The sequence below is a fragment of the Meriones unguiculatus genome, chromosome 9, assembly GCF_030254825.1.
Source record: "Meriones unguiculatus strain TT.TT164.6M chromosome 9, Bangor_MerUng_6.1, whole genome shotgun sequence".
NCBI lineage: Eukaryota > Metazoa > Chordata > Mammalia > Rodentia > Muridae > Meriones > Meriones unguiculatus.
Genome location: NC_083357.1, coordinates 18,856,095 through 18,872,472, shown reverse-complemented (window position 1 = coordinate 18,872,472; position 16,378 = coordinate 18,856,095). Strand labels below are relative to the sequence as shown.

Genomic DNA, 16,378 nt, shown 5'->3' with positions numbered 1-16,378 from the left:
ATTGTGGGCAATACTTCTATAGACATTTATGTACAATTTTTTCTGTTGGCTGGTTGGTTGTTCTTTTTGAGGTAGAGCTTTAATATATAGCATAGGCTGGCCTCAAACTCACAGGAATCCTCCTGCCTCAGCCTTCCAAGTGGTGGAATTACATGTGTATGGTACTATGCCTGGCTTCACATGTACATTTTTCTGTGCAAAAACATGTTTTTATTTCTCTTGGTTGGAATCAATGGAATCATCATGTAGCCTTACATATCAAGCAGCAGTTACAAGGAGACTTGTTTTTCCCTATTTTTGCCAATTCTTGTTATTATCTGTCTTATTAATGCCCCATGGCCGTGGCAAAATTTACTATTATAATATTATTCATTTGTATGTGTTTGTGTGTGTACATGTACCATCACATGTGTGTAGAGGTCAGAAGACAACTTGTAGGAGTCAGTTCTCTCATGTCACTATATGAGTTTCCAGGGTCAAACTCAGGTCAGGTCATCAGATTTGGCAGCAAGCACTTTTATCAACATAGTATGTCTTTAAAAATAATATTTAAAAATTTCTCATTAAAATAATTTGAACCTATAGGCAGAGTAAAAATAGAATAAATTCCACGGTCTTTAATACCTTTGTCAAATGTCTATGTTTGTACTTTTTCATTAAACCATTCAGATGCATTTCAAAGCCATTTTGATGGCATCTAGAGCCTATAATTTTGTTCTTTGATTCTCACAGTATATTCAACTGTTACTCAGATTCAATGTGTATCGTGCTTATGTCTATTCCTTATTTTAATGTTTTGTGTCCATAAGCAATATGCTGCATAATCTGTATGTTAATTCTATCATACTATGGTAACCTGAACTTAATTTTGTGGGTCATTTTTTAAAGAGATATAATTATGTTGTTTAGCATACACTGTGGTGACATAAAATATACTATCATTTTTTATCCATTTTCCTATATTATTTACGTCATTTTCAGTTGTTCAAATTTTGAGCAATGCTTCCAGGAATCATCTTGTTCAGGTCTCTCTGAACACACATGCAAGACAGCTCTCAGATTAGTTACTGGGAAGTATTACCTTTTAGTCATAATGGGGAACTTTACACTTTATATTAAATATTGCTAATTATCTTCAAAATGGTTATGACGAGCCTTCTCCTTTGAGATAATTTTAAGAATTTTTATTGATCTGTATTCTTTCCACTCTTGACACCATTATACCTTTCCATGCTTTCCAGTGTCATAAGAGCAAAATGATAGTCCATTCCTGTGTGCATACTATATATTTAATTGGTGGTGAAGCTGAGTATTTTTGATATGTTTATGAGCTATTCACAGGAATTCTCTGTGTATCCCAGGTATTAGCTCCGTCCCTTCAATTAGTATAACAAAATTAATCTACCATGTTATGGAATGATTCTCAAGGTGTGGTTCCTGGATTCCTGGGAAAATTTGAGACCCTTCTGTGTTGGTCAACCTAGAAAGTTAAAACTATGCTCCTTTTAATCAGACTTGTCCTGAGGTTGTAAGGACAAAATTTATACAAATGATAGAATTCCTGCTTTCAAGCAAAAAGGCTAAATTTTTTAAAAAATGTCTATGTTGTACAAAGAGCTTTCAAGTTGCCCAAGGTGTAATCCTTTTCCCCATAAGATCATGATTGCATCTACAAATGCAGCTTTTCTGATACTGTAAGATAAAACCTATATTTGGATGACCCGTTTGATGCATTGACCCAACATTTTCCAAGGAACCAGTGAGCAAAGTACCAAAGTCATGCATGAGTACAAGGTCAGTTCAGAGTAGAATATGAACCAGTTTTATTAATAAAAAAGACATGTCTTGTTATGTAGCCAGGCTGGCCTCAAGTGCTGATTCTTTCATCTCTGCATCCATATGGCCCGGATCATGACCTGTATAAAAGCATGCTTTTTTTTTTTTTTTTTTTTCAATGCAGTTTATTCAGGAACATTGAACAATCCTCGGACCCCGGGGAAAGCCAGCCCACAGCTTAAATAGCCTCTGGGTAGCCAACCCAGGCGTGCCACGGGGGCAATGCAGATAGGTCCACATACATGGAAGCAAGCCAGATCCTCGGCCTTAGCCAAATGTGGAGTTGTTCGTGACAGAGAGCACTCACCATCGGGAAGGTGGAAGGCGGAAACCAGCTCCATCTTTAAGGCATAGCATTCCGCAGCTCTCTACAGTTAATCCCAGTGCTCGGGAGGCAGATGCAGGCAGATCTCTGTGAGTTTGAGGCTAGCCTGCTCTACCCAGTGAATTTGAGTACATGGCTACATACACAGAGAGATTCTGTCTCAATAAACAAAAACAGTAACAACGAACAAACAAAAGACTGTTTGGGGCTGGAGAGATGGCTTAGTGCTTGGCGCTTGTCTGAGGAGTGCGGTTTGGTTTCTAGCACCCATCTCAGGCCTATCTCAACCACCTGGAGCCCCAGCTCCAGGAGACTTGGTGCCCTGTTTTATTAACCACACACGCTCCCAAACAAAACAGAAACAAAAGCTTGTAAAAAAATCTTTAGACCTTTTATTTTGAATTAATTATTATAAAAATATTAAGCTCATTAATTCAGACTTATTTCAGAATTGCAAGTTTGGAGAATTCCTACAGCACTCCTACCCAACTTCTCCAAATGGTAACATATTTATGTCATCACAATCAATGACTTTTAATGTAAAAGGCTTAATGGCCTTATTGGCAGATTTTGTGTTGTAACTAACGTTTAAGCATCTACTACCAGCTGGGCATGGTAATACATGACTATAATCCAGTGCTGGAGAGGCTGAGGTGGGAGGAGCAGCATACATTCAAGACCATTGGGGCTATAGAATAAATTCAGGGCAAGCCTCGGCTGCATAGCAAGATCCTCTGTTTTGTTTGTCTAAAACAAACAAACAAACAAACAAATAGGTTATCTATTACTCATTTGAGCCTTCATACAGTAAATAAGACATCCCGAGGGAAAAGCTGTGAAGTCTTTTCCATTCTTCTTTTTACATGTGCATGTGATTTTTTTAAAAAAAATATACTTCAACCCAAATTATCTATCATGAAAGCTTAAGCTCAGGAGAAGATATGAGAACCTCCTGTACTTTCAATTAGGCTACGTAGTAAATAGATTTACAAAAATGTAAAATAAGACACATTTTGAAAATAATAAATCACAAAGAAACCTATTTTAAAACAAATCTTTGGTATACATAAAGCTTTATCATTTATTAAAGAAAAGAGAAAATTCACACACTAATGAGATAGATGCTTTAAATATTTTTATTTTTGAGATTTCATACATGTATACAATTAAATATTATCATCTATCCCTGTTTTATCTCCAACTCTTTCTATGTTTCCCAGTAGATCCCCTCCTCACTTCATGTCTTTTTAAATAACCTAATAAGTCTGGTTAGTGCTATGCATACATGCAACCAGAGAGACATGGATTTATTTCAGCATCCCTCTAACCTCTCTCCCCCTTTACGCCCCATATATCTGTGAGCTCATATGATAGTTTTGTTTTTGTGCCTGGCTTTTTTCACTTTTCTTTCACTTGCCACACTTCCTCCAGGTTCCCATATATGGTTGAAAATGCTACGATCTCATACTTTTCTCATACCAGATAGTATTCCTCTGTACATATGGATCATATTTTCTTTATTCAGTCTTTAATTTTTTTAATTGTTTTTGTGTGTTCCTGTCTCTTGGTGGACACAGATGAATTCCGTGTCATTCAATGAACATGAATGTGCAGACATCTCTGACATAACGACTTAATTTCTTTTGGATACATATGCATATGTATGTGTGTGTACATATTCACATCTTTAGTTTTGGTTTTCAGAGAAATTTCTGTTCTGTTTTCTACAATGACTGAATTTATTCTCATTCTTATATCAGAGTACAAATGTTCCTTTATCTCTATGCTCTCCAAGCTTTTGTTTAAAAAATGCTTTATGGGTATGGGTGTTTTGCCTGCATGTATGTCTTGTGCTGTGCCTATTAGGCTAGAAGAGTGTGTTAGTTCCCCTGAAACTGGAGTTCCAGATGGTTGTAAGCTGCCATCTGGGGAATGGGAATAGAATTCAGGTCCTCTGCAAAAGCACCAAGTAACTGCCAAGCCATCTCTCCAGCCCAGTGGTTCTCAACCTTCTTAATGCCGCAATCCTTTAATGTACATCTTTATGTTTATTGTACTGCCCCTCAACCATAAAATTATTTCTTTGCTACTTCATAACTGTAAATTTGCTGCTGTAATGAATTACAATGTTCATACCTGACATGCAGGATATATGATAGGTGAACCCTGTAAAAGGTTGTTTGAACCCCCAAAGAGGTCATGACCCACATGAGAACCACTTCTCTAGCCCCTACCCCTGAGATTTTTAGCTTTATAGATTTGCTGCTCATCCTTCTAACTGGCGTGGAGTGACATCCCACAGTGTTTTGACCTGAGCTTCTCTGATAATTAATCAGGTTGAATGTTTTCTCTCACAGTTGGCCATTTGTATGTATTCTTTCGAGAAGTGTCTGTTTAAGCCCTTTGCTCATTTTAAAACAGAATTATTTGTTTGCTTGATCCTGTGTTGCTTGAGTTTCTTATTCATTTGGGCACTAACTCTTAATGAGGTGTATGGTTTGCAGGGATTTTTTTCTCCCTCTATAGATTGCCTCTTCGCTCTGATCATTATTATTATTATTTTAATCAGATATGTATCTAGAAGAAAGGCAGGTAGCTGAGCCTTCAGAGCAGCAGCTCCATGATTGGTGCTCTAATGATAATTCTGTTGTTTTACAATATACAGTTATTTTTTTCATGAAACCATTTTATATTATTACATAATATGTTTATCACTGTTTAAAATAAATTTTTATTTATTTTTTCCTCACATGATCTTGAGTAAGGGAGGAAGGGAGGCCTGGAGCTTTATTGTAGAGAGCCATGGAATGCAAAAAAAGAAGTCAAACATCTCAGTCATGAGCCTGTCATGCTCAGTCAGAGCCTGGAGCAACCTCATGGATAAACAGCCATGGGCAGACACAATATTCTGGAGGCTGGAGGTTTTATTCAGTGCCACTGGCTGTGTGTGTATGAGAGAGAGAGAGTGAGAGTGACAGAGAGAGAGAGAGACAGACAGACAGAATATTTCACCACATTGCACAGTTAGTGTGGAATTCATGATCCTCCTGCCTCAACGTACAGAATGCTGGAATCACAGGTATTCCAAAACCAGTTCATCTTTTCCAATTTGGAACCTAAATTTTTTCAGTCCAAAATTTCTGTATTCTCTCCTTTCTCTTTCAATTCCCCCTGCAAAGCACTTGATTCCTTCTTGAACTTGGTTCCTTCTTCTCTTGACATAGTGTCAGATTCATCCAACATACATTGCTAATGTTTCATCTTCAGCTCCCCAATTCAGAAAACACAGGGTATGCCTTTTAAGTTCATGAGTCTGTGACATTTCTACCAGCTGTTTTGTTCCCCCATGCATGGATCTCCAGCTGTTTGGCCTACTGGATATCACTCACCCAGCTGCTAAAGCCAGATGCAGTGTTTCTATTGCTGTGGCAACCGTGCCACCACGGAGCATCACTGTTCTAGTCACAGTCATCAGTGGAGCCTGCTGTTATTGGCAAACTAAGGGCTCTCACTGGCTGCACATATTAAAGGTTCATTTCTTGCTCAAATTACAGCATGATGTGTATCACAGGGACACCAGGCTCTGGGCTGCTTCATCTTGCAACTCTACCATTTTTTATTTTTTTATTCCTAGTCAGTGGATAGGAAAACAAGAGAGCAGAGAACGTTCACTGGCATGCCACAGCTTCAGTCCAGGAGTAGCACAAATCATTTCCTACAGAAACTATAACACTGTCCCTTGACATTTTTGCTCATTTGGACCTCATGAAAGCTCAGGTGCTGATTTGGTGTTCTGTTGCTGACTAAAGGGGATGATATAAGGAAATTTCTTGAATTTGCATTCAGGCCCCTCTTGCTCTGTTGAGTTGTGTGATGACAATAGAGCATGTGCTATGCACCAGCTCGGCCTGCTCACAAGTTGTTTCTTTTTTCTCTCTCTGTTCCTCCTTCTACCATGAGGCAGCGAGCAACAAACATATCCAGTGGCTGCTGGGAGAAGATGGCGAGGTCTGGGTGTGGGTCATGGGTGAAGGCCCCGGAGACAAGCCCTACGAAGAGATCTCTGAGGAGCTGATTGCAGAGAGAGCACGGCTCCAAGCACAGAGAGAGGCTGAGGAGCTCTGGTGAGAGGTGCTGGCTGGGAGGGTACTGGGGGAGGTGGGTTGAGCCTGGAGTGCTAGGTATATCTAAGCTATGGGTGGGAAAATGAGATGCTGGTCAGTGGCAGGCTGTGTTTAGTTCTATAAAGATCAAGTAACCAAGGCATTGGAGTCTTCCATCAGTGAATCTTGTGGGTTCAAGTATTAGATCTACCAGTCAGCTAACCTGGGACCTCAGTTTTCTCTTGTTGGTGATATAACCTAAAAACCTAACACCCCTTCTTGTATACATGAAGTGTGCATTCATCTGGACAGTATGGGCAGCATGGTGTGTGTGTGTGTGCGCGCATGTGTATGTAAAAGCCGGAGGTCAATGTTAGATGTCTTCTTCTGTTGCTCTCCATACTATTTTTTGAGGCAGGGTCTCTTGTGGATCCTGTGGGGCCAGTTAGTTTTGGTATCTTCCTTTTTCTGTCTCCCCAGTGCAGGGATTATAAGCATCCATTACTGCATCCACATTTATAAGAGAGTGCTAGGGATCTGAATTTATTTCCTGGACTCACATGGCAAGTACTTCATCAAACGGAACCATTTCTACAGCCTCAGCCACTTTGCAAAGTTCTCCCAAGGATGATCTAGCAGTAGGGCTTCACCTTGGCTCTGTGTTGCTCCTCTGCACATTATTTAGATTTCACAGTAGAAGGGCAGCTCAGCCCTCAGGGAAGTTTGGAATCAGACTCCTTTTTTTTTTTGTTTATTATTATTAGTTACATTTTATTAACTCTGTATCCCAGCTGTATCCCACTCCCTTATTCCCTCCAATCCCACCCACCCTCCCTCCCTCAGCTTCTCCCTGCCCTTTCCAAGTCCACAGATTGCGGAGGACCTCCTCCCCTTTTGTCTGACCCTGTTTTATCAGGTATCTTCAGGGCTGGCTGCTGCAAAGTCCTCCTCTGTGGCCTAGCAGGACTGCTCCTCCTTTGGGGGGTGGGGAGGTTAAAGAACCCACCATTGAGTTCCTGTCAGAGATAGTCCCTGTTCCCCTTACTATGGGAAACCAATTGGTTATTGAGCTACCAAGAGCTTCATCCAAATAAAGGTTCTAGGTTATATCCATACATGGTCCTTGGTTGGAGAAACAGTTTCCTGAAAAAACCCCTGTGCCAGATATGTTTGGTCCTTGTGGGACTCCTATCCTCAGAGAAAGGATAGGAATCAGACTCCTTTTGTCAACAAATTTTAACTTTTTGTTTTATTCTTCTTGCCAATCTTGGAAATCCATGTAATGGTATCTCCAGAGTCCTCTACCATCAAGTTTGAATGATGATATCTTAGTTGTCAAATTGTGAAAACATGTAAACAAAACTGAAGACTACAATGAATTAAAGAACACCCACCACCTATTGCTCAAGCTAACATGAAGAGTATTTAAGAGACAAAAAAAAAAAAAAAAAAGTACTGTTTTATTTACAGCTTGACAAATCTTATCACTTCAAATCCTAACGCAGTTGAAGATTCCCAAATAGTGGTTTATTACACAGGAAAGCAACCTAGTTCTTAGTTGTGTTTTTGACAGATGTTTAAGTTGCTTACCATTTTTAATAAAACTCTGCTGAACATCTGCTACATACATCTTTGTCTACTTGAATGAGAAATAAGATTTTCATGTCTTGTTTCTTGGCTTCCAGAATGGTTCTGCTGGTTAATCTTCCTTATGAGTGTCATCTCTCCCCTCTTTTGCCTTCTTGAGTTGTGTTGATCTTTGTGCTTACTGTTCTGTGTATCAAAGGAAGACTGCTTCTTGTTTTTACTTGAAGTTGCATTCTAGTTTTTCACCCAACCTCACCCCTGCTGCTGCTTTCTTGGAAGGAGACAAAAGGAAGCAGAGATCACCAAGAAGTTCCGGGATGCCTTAGCCAATGAGAAAGCTCGGATCTTGGCAGAGAAGTGGAAAGTGGAGATGGAGGACCGCAAGGCTGCCAAAATCCTAGAGGAACGCATCCATGAGGAATTCAAGGTGGGCCACTGCACAGGGCACCTAGGAGGGCCACCTGCTCTTACCACACAGCTCAGTTGGCCACTGTTTGGTTTGACTCTGTTCTTGGCCATTGGTTGGCCTTGGGTTGTGCTATGAGACAGAAATCTGGCATGTCTGAGCAGGAAGGAACTTGACACACATTAAATGTATTTTCTTGTATAGATAAGCGAAGTAAGAGCCAGACAAGGAAAATGAATTTCTAAGGCCACATATGAGAGTGGTTGGGTACAGAGTTAGGAACAGAATACTGGCCTTCTCTGTCCCAAACTGAGAGTGTTATGAAATGTGGCCCCAGGAACTAACTTCTGACCAGATGAGCCAGAATTCATACCCAGCTCTACTACTAACTGCTCTGTGACCTTGAGATACTTGTTAAACTTTTGAGTTATCACCTTGATTTTGGTAAAATGGTAATAAGAATAGACTACTTCAGATTTTATTTTTTTTGGGGGGGGTGAGTATCAAGGTCTTACTATAGAGCCTTGGACTCCCTGGACATTCATTCACTTCTGCCTCTCAAGTCCTGAGATTAAAGATCTGTGCCCACATGCCTGGAAAGTCTTTTATTTTTATGAAAATTTATGGAGAGGACATATGTACTTTTCTTGGCCAAGGAATGTCTTGTCACTTGGTGTTATTAACTAAATCAATAAGATTTTGAAATTGATAAATGAGTTTCACTACTCTCTGCTAGTGTGATTGTTGGGTTTAATTGTCATTGTGATGCAATATGGAATCACTGAAAAAGGGGTCTTCATGAGGAATGTCTGAATTCTGGGCTCATGGACCTGTCTGTGGGGGAATCATCTTGATTACAGTAATTGATATGTGAAGACTCAGCTTAAAAACGTCATCAAGTCCATGGGCTTGGACCCTGGACTGTATAAAAGAGAGGGTTAGCTGAATGCAAGCATACCCACTTTGGTTCTCTCTCTGCTCTTGACTGGATATGATCAGTAGTTTCAAGTTCCTGCTGCCTTGACTTCACCACATTGATGGACAACAACCACAATCATGAGCATAAATAACTCCTTTTCTTTTGAGTTGCTTTTGTCAGGGTATTTTATCACAGCAACAGAAAGGAAACTGCAACAGGTTTGGAACTTAAATTACCTGAAAATATTTTTCATTATAATATAGGTGCAATACATTTATTTAATAGAAAACAGAAAATACAAATAAGCAGAAAACAACAAAAAAAGTCATGCTAAACATTGTACTGTTTTTCAAGTTGTATTGTTGAAATCAAACACAGCTGGATATCAGACAAAGCAAGAAAACAGAGTTTGGGTCTCGGAATACAGCATGTATAAGGTTTAATATTTAACATTTGCCACAAATAAAACATGAAACAAAATAGATTTTTCTTCCTGCTAACTACTGACAGTTGGGAGAGAGAGCCGAAATCCCTCACAGTGCCTGTAGAGGAGATTTACAGGAATGAACACTCAAGGACAGGGCAGAGGATAGCCTGCTCTCAGCAGTTAGAGAAGTGAAGAAGCTAGAAGCAGAAGCAGATCAGCTTCTAATTAGATACTGCATTCCTTTAGCCAAGCAGTTTGTGAAGTGGGGGATCTGTCTTCCCTCAGAAGCTGGGGTAAGGAGCCCCTCGTTCTAGTAGTTATGGTGCCAAAGAACAGCTCTCAGGGCCTCTGGACACATGCTTCTGAGTCTAAGAGATGTCGCCACAAGTCGGGAGCACTGTAAGAATACAGCCTCATCAGTGTAGGCTAGACTGCATTGCACATTTTTCTGTCTGATGAGCTTGCTCAAGTCTCTCCACTCACAGCTGTGGAAGGAGCGATGTTTTGAGTTTTGCTTGTCAGTATTTTCACAGCATCTGCCCTTCCTCCACGGTGATTGCATAGTGAGGATGCTGAGATACTTTCCTCAGCAGCCATTGCTTTTCTTAGTTTTGGTTATTGTATTTAATGTCCAGGAGTCAAGTTCAACAATCTTTTTCTTTATCATGTGTTCTGAGCCCAGAAAGCTTACCTACATTTGCTTTTATACCTTTCATGCCTTTTTTCTCTGTATTGAATGTTCCTCCGTCTTGGGAGAGTCACACAGTATCGTGTACCGACTTTATTCAATTTTTGCAGCTACTCTGTGCTGCAGCACAGGGCTGGCCTCTCCCTTTCCATTTGCCTGCTGTCTTGACAAACGTTTACTGTATACTTGCCCCCAGATCTTTTCATTTTCCCTTCATGATTTATTGCTCCTGAGCCAGACTAATTGTTCAGTTATTGTAGCCTTAAATTAATTTTTAATACGCATTTATATAAGAACCCCATAACTTATGATTTGCAAAATTTCTTTGCCTAATAATGTCATCTATTTTTTCTACCAGCAGAACTTTTGACTTTTTTTAACTGTTCTTCAAATAATAATCCATGATGATTTTTATTGGGATTGTGTTAAATTGTAGCTGTGTTTATGAAAGTGGACATTTAAAAAATACTGAATTTTGGAATCTTCTTCTGGAATATGCTATTTCTCTTTTGACCCAAAGCTTCTTTTGTCTTTTTAACTTTTTATTACAAACTTGTGAAGGTCAATGGTTTTCTAGTTCTAAACAGTCTCAGTAACTTCTATTAATCTATAACTTTTTCTAGACCCTGGTAAAAATACTGAGTATTTCACACTATCTTTTTAGTTAAACCATAGGCTGAGGCTGGGTGTGGTGGCACATGCTTGTACTCCCAACACTCAAGGAAGCAGAGACAGGAGGATCTCTGTGAGTTCAAGGCCAGCCTGTTTTTCAAAGGTAGTTCATGACAGCAAAGGCTACATAGAGAAACCCTATTTCAAAATACAAAAATCAAACAACAAACAAAAAACCCCACAGGCTCAGTATTTTTTGCTGTTTTGGATGTGGTGACCTTAGTGTATAGTATACACACATATACATACATGCATACATACTAACATGTGTATTTTCCTGATACGGGGTCTGTCTATGTAGTCCATGCTGGTCTTAAACATATGCCAGTCTTCTTGCACCTGCCTCCCAAGGGTTGGAATTACAAATATATGCTACATACAGGCTCAAACAGTATATTTATATCTATTGCAGTTACTGTTGGGTTTGCTGTGGTTTATAACTTTTGAGGAGAAATTTTTAAGTTTTTAAATGAAGTAGTATTCACTACTTTATTTTATCAACAATTTTAAAGATGTAGAAAAGTTGGAAAAATGAACATTTATATATTTTTCACTTAAGTTTACTAATTAATAATATTTGCCAAAATTTACTCTTTCACACACATATGCATACATATGAATATATGCACACATGTATGCATGTCTTTACACATACATCTGTTCATGTCTGAAAACATGTACAGACATATACAAACACACACGTGTACAAAGACACATGTGTGTATGTGGATGCATATATACAGATACACATATGTACATTTGTGTATCTTTTTTCTTTCATGGTTTGGCTGGGCAATTTGAAAATAAGGTTGTATCAGCTAAGTACTTTCTGAACGTTGCCAGGTAACATTGTTAGGCTGTAAGAGCCATGGCATCTATGTCACACTCCTCAATGCACTACTATTGCATTGTAGTGCAATAGTCACTGCCTACAATATGCATGTGGCTATGTCCAAAGAAGACGTCTTTTTTAAAGACAGGTAGAGGTTAGAGTTTTCCTCTTGGCCTGATGAGACTTGAAGCTCTTCTGCATGCATCTTCTTTGAGGTGGCTGAGGAAGAAAAGTAGTTCTTTTTCTCTCTCTCTGGCAGTGATCATTATAGGTTCCATTTTGGCCTCTTCTCTCTATACGTGGGGCTGAGTCTAGGTGCTTGGAGGGAGGTGAGGTAGAGCTGGGTGTTGAGCTCACTTCACAGAAAGATCACAGAGGGGTCATGTTACTGGTTGAGGTTCTCTGGCTGATGGTCTCCTTGAAAGCCTCTGTGATGGAAGGGTGATATGTTGTAGAGTGCTTTGCCAGGGCTCGCAGTGGTATCAGTGAGACTATCTGGCCAGGCCTTCAAGCCACCAACGGACTCAAAATTAAGTGTCTGGTTCTAATTTTGACATATGTGTCTTTGTTCTAAAATTCAAGTTGCTACATATGCATGTTTGAACTTTTTTTTAACTTTTGTTAATTACACTTTATTCACTTTGTATCCCCCCGTAAACCCCTACCTCCTCCCCTCCTAATCCTACCTTCCCTCCCCCTTCTTCACGAATGCCCCTTCCCAAGTCCACTGATAGGGGAGGTTTTCCTCTCCTTCCTTCTGATCTTAGTCTATCAGGTCTCATCAGGAGTGGCTGCATTGTCATCTTCTGTGGCCTGGTAAGGCTGCTCCTCCCTCAGCGGGGGGTGATCAAAGAGCAGGCCAATCAGTTTATGTCAGAGGCAGTCCCTCTTTCCATTACTATGTAACCCACTTGGACACTGAACTGCGTGTTTGAACTTTAATACAAGTAGGAACCTTGGTTCAGCATGGCTTCACTGTGAGGAGTAAGTTTGAGGTCAGCTGGGCTACATAGTGGGACTATGTCATTGTCTTAGTCTCACAGCAGGGCTCTGGGTGGCTTGGTCCAGGCTGGAAAGCTGTGTGTGTGTTTGTGTGTGTGTGTGTGTGTGTGTGTGTGTGTGGTCTTTCTTGCACACACCACTCTTCATTGTGGAGCTCTTTATCCCAGGAAATAGTTAAGATATACTGAAATGTCTTGGAAAGATTTTCTGGTTGACTAAATATGGCTGGCAGCAAATCCTTTTGCCAATTTTCCTTTTAGAGTGGGGTTATCAGAGTCTGTACATTGGCCTTGAAAGCTGTTTTGATGTGTGGAATGTAATAGAAACAATTATCGGTTACTTTTAATTAAAATCCCCGTTTACAAATAGTTGATTTAGCTAATTATTTATTCTGTGAGTGGTTTGAATATGTATGGACTCATAGACTCATGTGTTTGAATGCTTGGCCACAGGGAATGGCGCCATTAGGAGGTATGGCCTTGTTGGAATAGTTATGGCCTTGTTGGAGGAAGTGTGTTACTGTAGGGTGGGCTTGGAGCTCCTCTATGCTCAAACTATGCCCAAAGTGGCACACAGTCCCCTTTTGCTGCTTGTGGATCAAGATGTAGAACTCGTAGCTCCTTCTCCAGCACCATGTCTGCCTGCATGCTGCCATTCTTCCCACCACGATGATAATGAACTGAACCTCTGAAACTGTAAGCCAGCCCCAATTATATGATTTTCTTTATGAGAGTTTCTTTGGTCATGGTGTCTTTTCACTGCAATGAATACCTACTAAGACAGTGACATAGTCCCACTATGTAGTCCAGGCTAACCTAAAATTTGCTGTGTAGCCCAGGTGACCTCAAACTTAAAATCCTTCCATCTTAGTCCCTCTCTTGAGCATTGAGATTACAGCTGTATAAAAATCAAATATTTTTTAAACAAAACATGTAAATATTCCCCCCAAAAATCTAACTAGGAGATGCAACAAACAGAATTTCCTGTTTTGCTTTGTGTTTAAAACATACCATTATTTCTAAAATAACTAAGGTCCCACATATTATTTTCCATTAATTAATTAGTTAATTAATGTATTGATTTATTTGTATATGTGTACATTTTCCTGAGTTAATGTTCACTGTGTATGCAGGTGCCTGCAAGGCCAAAGGGTATCTGAACCCCTGTGACTGGATTTGCAGGTGATTATGAACCACCGTAGGGCTGCTGGAACTGAACACAGGTCTTCTGTACGAACAGTAAACTTTTTATCCATCTGGGTGGAGTGTCATGTGCCTTTAATCCCAGTACTCAGAAGACAGAGTCAGATGGGTCTTTGTGTTCAAGGTCAGCATGGCTACGCAGAGAGTTCCAGGACAGCCAGGGTTGTGGAGAAAGACTAGGTCTCAAGCAAGCAAGCAAGAAGCAAGCAAGCAAGCAAACCAACCTTTTTAACTCTTGAGCCACTCTGTTGCTCCTTATTTTACTTTTTACAGGTTATGCCATTATCTATATAAATTGTTTAATTTAGAAATCAATTGCTTAAATTTTTTATTCATGTTAATGGATTTCTAAGTTTGAATGAGCAGATTGTGTTTTAGTATTTTCTAGTTTTTTCCTTGTTGAATCAGGGTATTTTCAGCTTGGGCTAGGATAGAATGAAGATTAAACATCTTTAGACAGCATTCCTATATGTGTAAGGTACTTGGGTATATTCTGTCCATGTCCCTTTCAGCACAGCCTGCAGAAGACTCAAGCTTCAGCTTACACCTCCTGTAGTGATTATTGTGGGGAGAGGCTCACAGATAGTCCTATACCCTAGGTTAGCCTATTGAAATCGAGCCCATGTGACAATGTGGAGGGTATTAAAGCAGCCAGCATGTACGGAATCCCTCCTGATCCTGCAAGTCCACCCAGGGAATGAGCTCAGCCAAACGACTAACCTCAGCTGATACTACGTAGTACAGAAGAGCTGAGTTGCCCAGCCCTGCCTGATTTATTAACCTGCAGAATCCCAAGTGAATGAAGTGATTGGTGGTTGTTAAGCAGTTCATTTTCTAATAGTTTATTTTGTAGCAGTAAAGAACCCAAACCATGAATTTATGTATCAGGTTAAAGACTGACGTGACTTATTCTTTCTATTGCACATTTTGATGTTAAGATCCCAACATTCAGAGATTCTTGAATGTAGGAATGCAATAACTAATATGTATATATTTTTTATTTTCCTGGGAACCCATGTATAGGTAACTCTAGTTCCAGGGGATCCAACGCCCTCTTCTGGCTTTCTCAGGCACTGAACACAAGTTATACAAAAATATGCAAAACACCCACATACATAAAATAAAAATAAATAAATCTTTAAAAACATTGTAGGTTCTCCACAAGGTTGCCAGCAACAGGGCAGCATGACCTAGTTCACCTTCTTTCTCTCATGGGTTATCCTAATCCCTTCTGTATTTAATAATCATTCATCTATTTGGCATTTAAGGAGCACCTGCTCTGCCAGGCTCTGCCCTGTTACTTGGAGAGGAAGGAGTGAAAAACATGGTTTCAGCCCTGTTGTTCTGGAATATAGTATCTCACAGGGTACAGTGGCATTGTAGGAACAAGAATACAGTAAAAATGTTGATGCCTTCCAGAAAAAGCATTTGTCTCTATGATATCTTTTATTGGTGTTAGGGACCCAAGCCTTGGCAGTGTGCTGTTACTGATGAGTTATCAGAAGGGTGACTGAATAATCTCAGAGGGCCTCAAGCATCCAGCACAGAGCAGGGTCCTCAGTGAAACGTGAGTATTTGTGGAGCTGTCTCTTGGTTGGGTTGGCCCTTGGCTGCTCAACTTAATAAGATGAACTTTTCTTCAGTGATCTTAAACTGGCCCAACAGGTCAGATGGTTACCACAACAATGAGAATGCTTAGGTAATTTTAGCTGGGAGAGTTGAGTCATTTTAGTGTGTCCTTGAGGAGAAAGATGCAATTTTGTGGATTTGTAGTTACAAACTGTTATCTTTTGTTGTCCCCATCTTTGTGAAGAGATTTGCCTTTGTCACAGTAATGGCCAGTCATTTTCCTTTGAGAGAGGAGTTTGCAGCAGACCACTGGCTGCCTGGGCAGTGTCCCACTCTCAAGAGGAGAAACAGCTGAACAATAAGACTGTTGTTTAACAGTCTGCCTCTGGTCACCTACAGCTGGGTGGGGAAGAAACTTCACACTGTAATTTCAAGTACAGAATCAGATAATTTACGGCACACCAGTCCTGACCCTTTGCACCTTCACTCGAGTGCAGTGTTCTTACTGTGGACTCACTTGCCATCTACCACCTTCCCACACCTATTCTCCACTCATCTTTGTCTACACTGAAGCCTGAAACTCCCCATACTTCAGAACATAACTGTATTTGAAGGCAAGGTCCTTACATAGGCAACTTTAGCTAAAATGTAAGGGGAAGAGGACTCAGGACTCAGTCCTAATGCAACTTGATGAACTGGGGCGGATGGGAAAGGGAGCTCCCCTTTTCTGAGAAAGAGGTGAGGGAAGGGAAGGGGAGCAACAACCAGGATGTAAAGTGAGTAAAAAACAAATAAATTTTCAAAAATGGA

At 40.1% G+C, this 16,378-nt stretch overlaps 1 protein-coding gene across 1 annotated transcript in view; it reads left to right on the top strand.

Moving 5' to 3' along the window:
* The window catches only part of Sh2d4b (SH2 domain containing 4B), a 78,403-nt gene that overhangs the window by 13,124 nt on the left and 48,901 nt on the right, over positions 1-16,378 (top strand). Inside the window, exons 2-3 of the mRNA XM_060390920.1 lie at positions 6,126-6,285; positions 8,131-8,278. Of these exons, the coding sequence (XP_060246903.1) occupies positions 6,126-6,285; positions 8,131-8,278 (308 nt within the window). The remainder of the gene's footprint in view (positions 1-6,125; positions 6,286-8,130; positions 8,279-16,378) is intronic.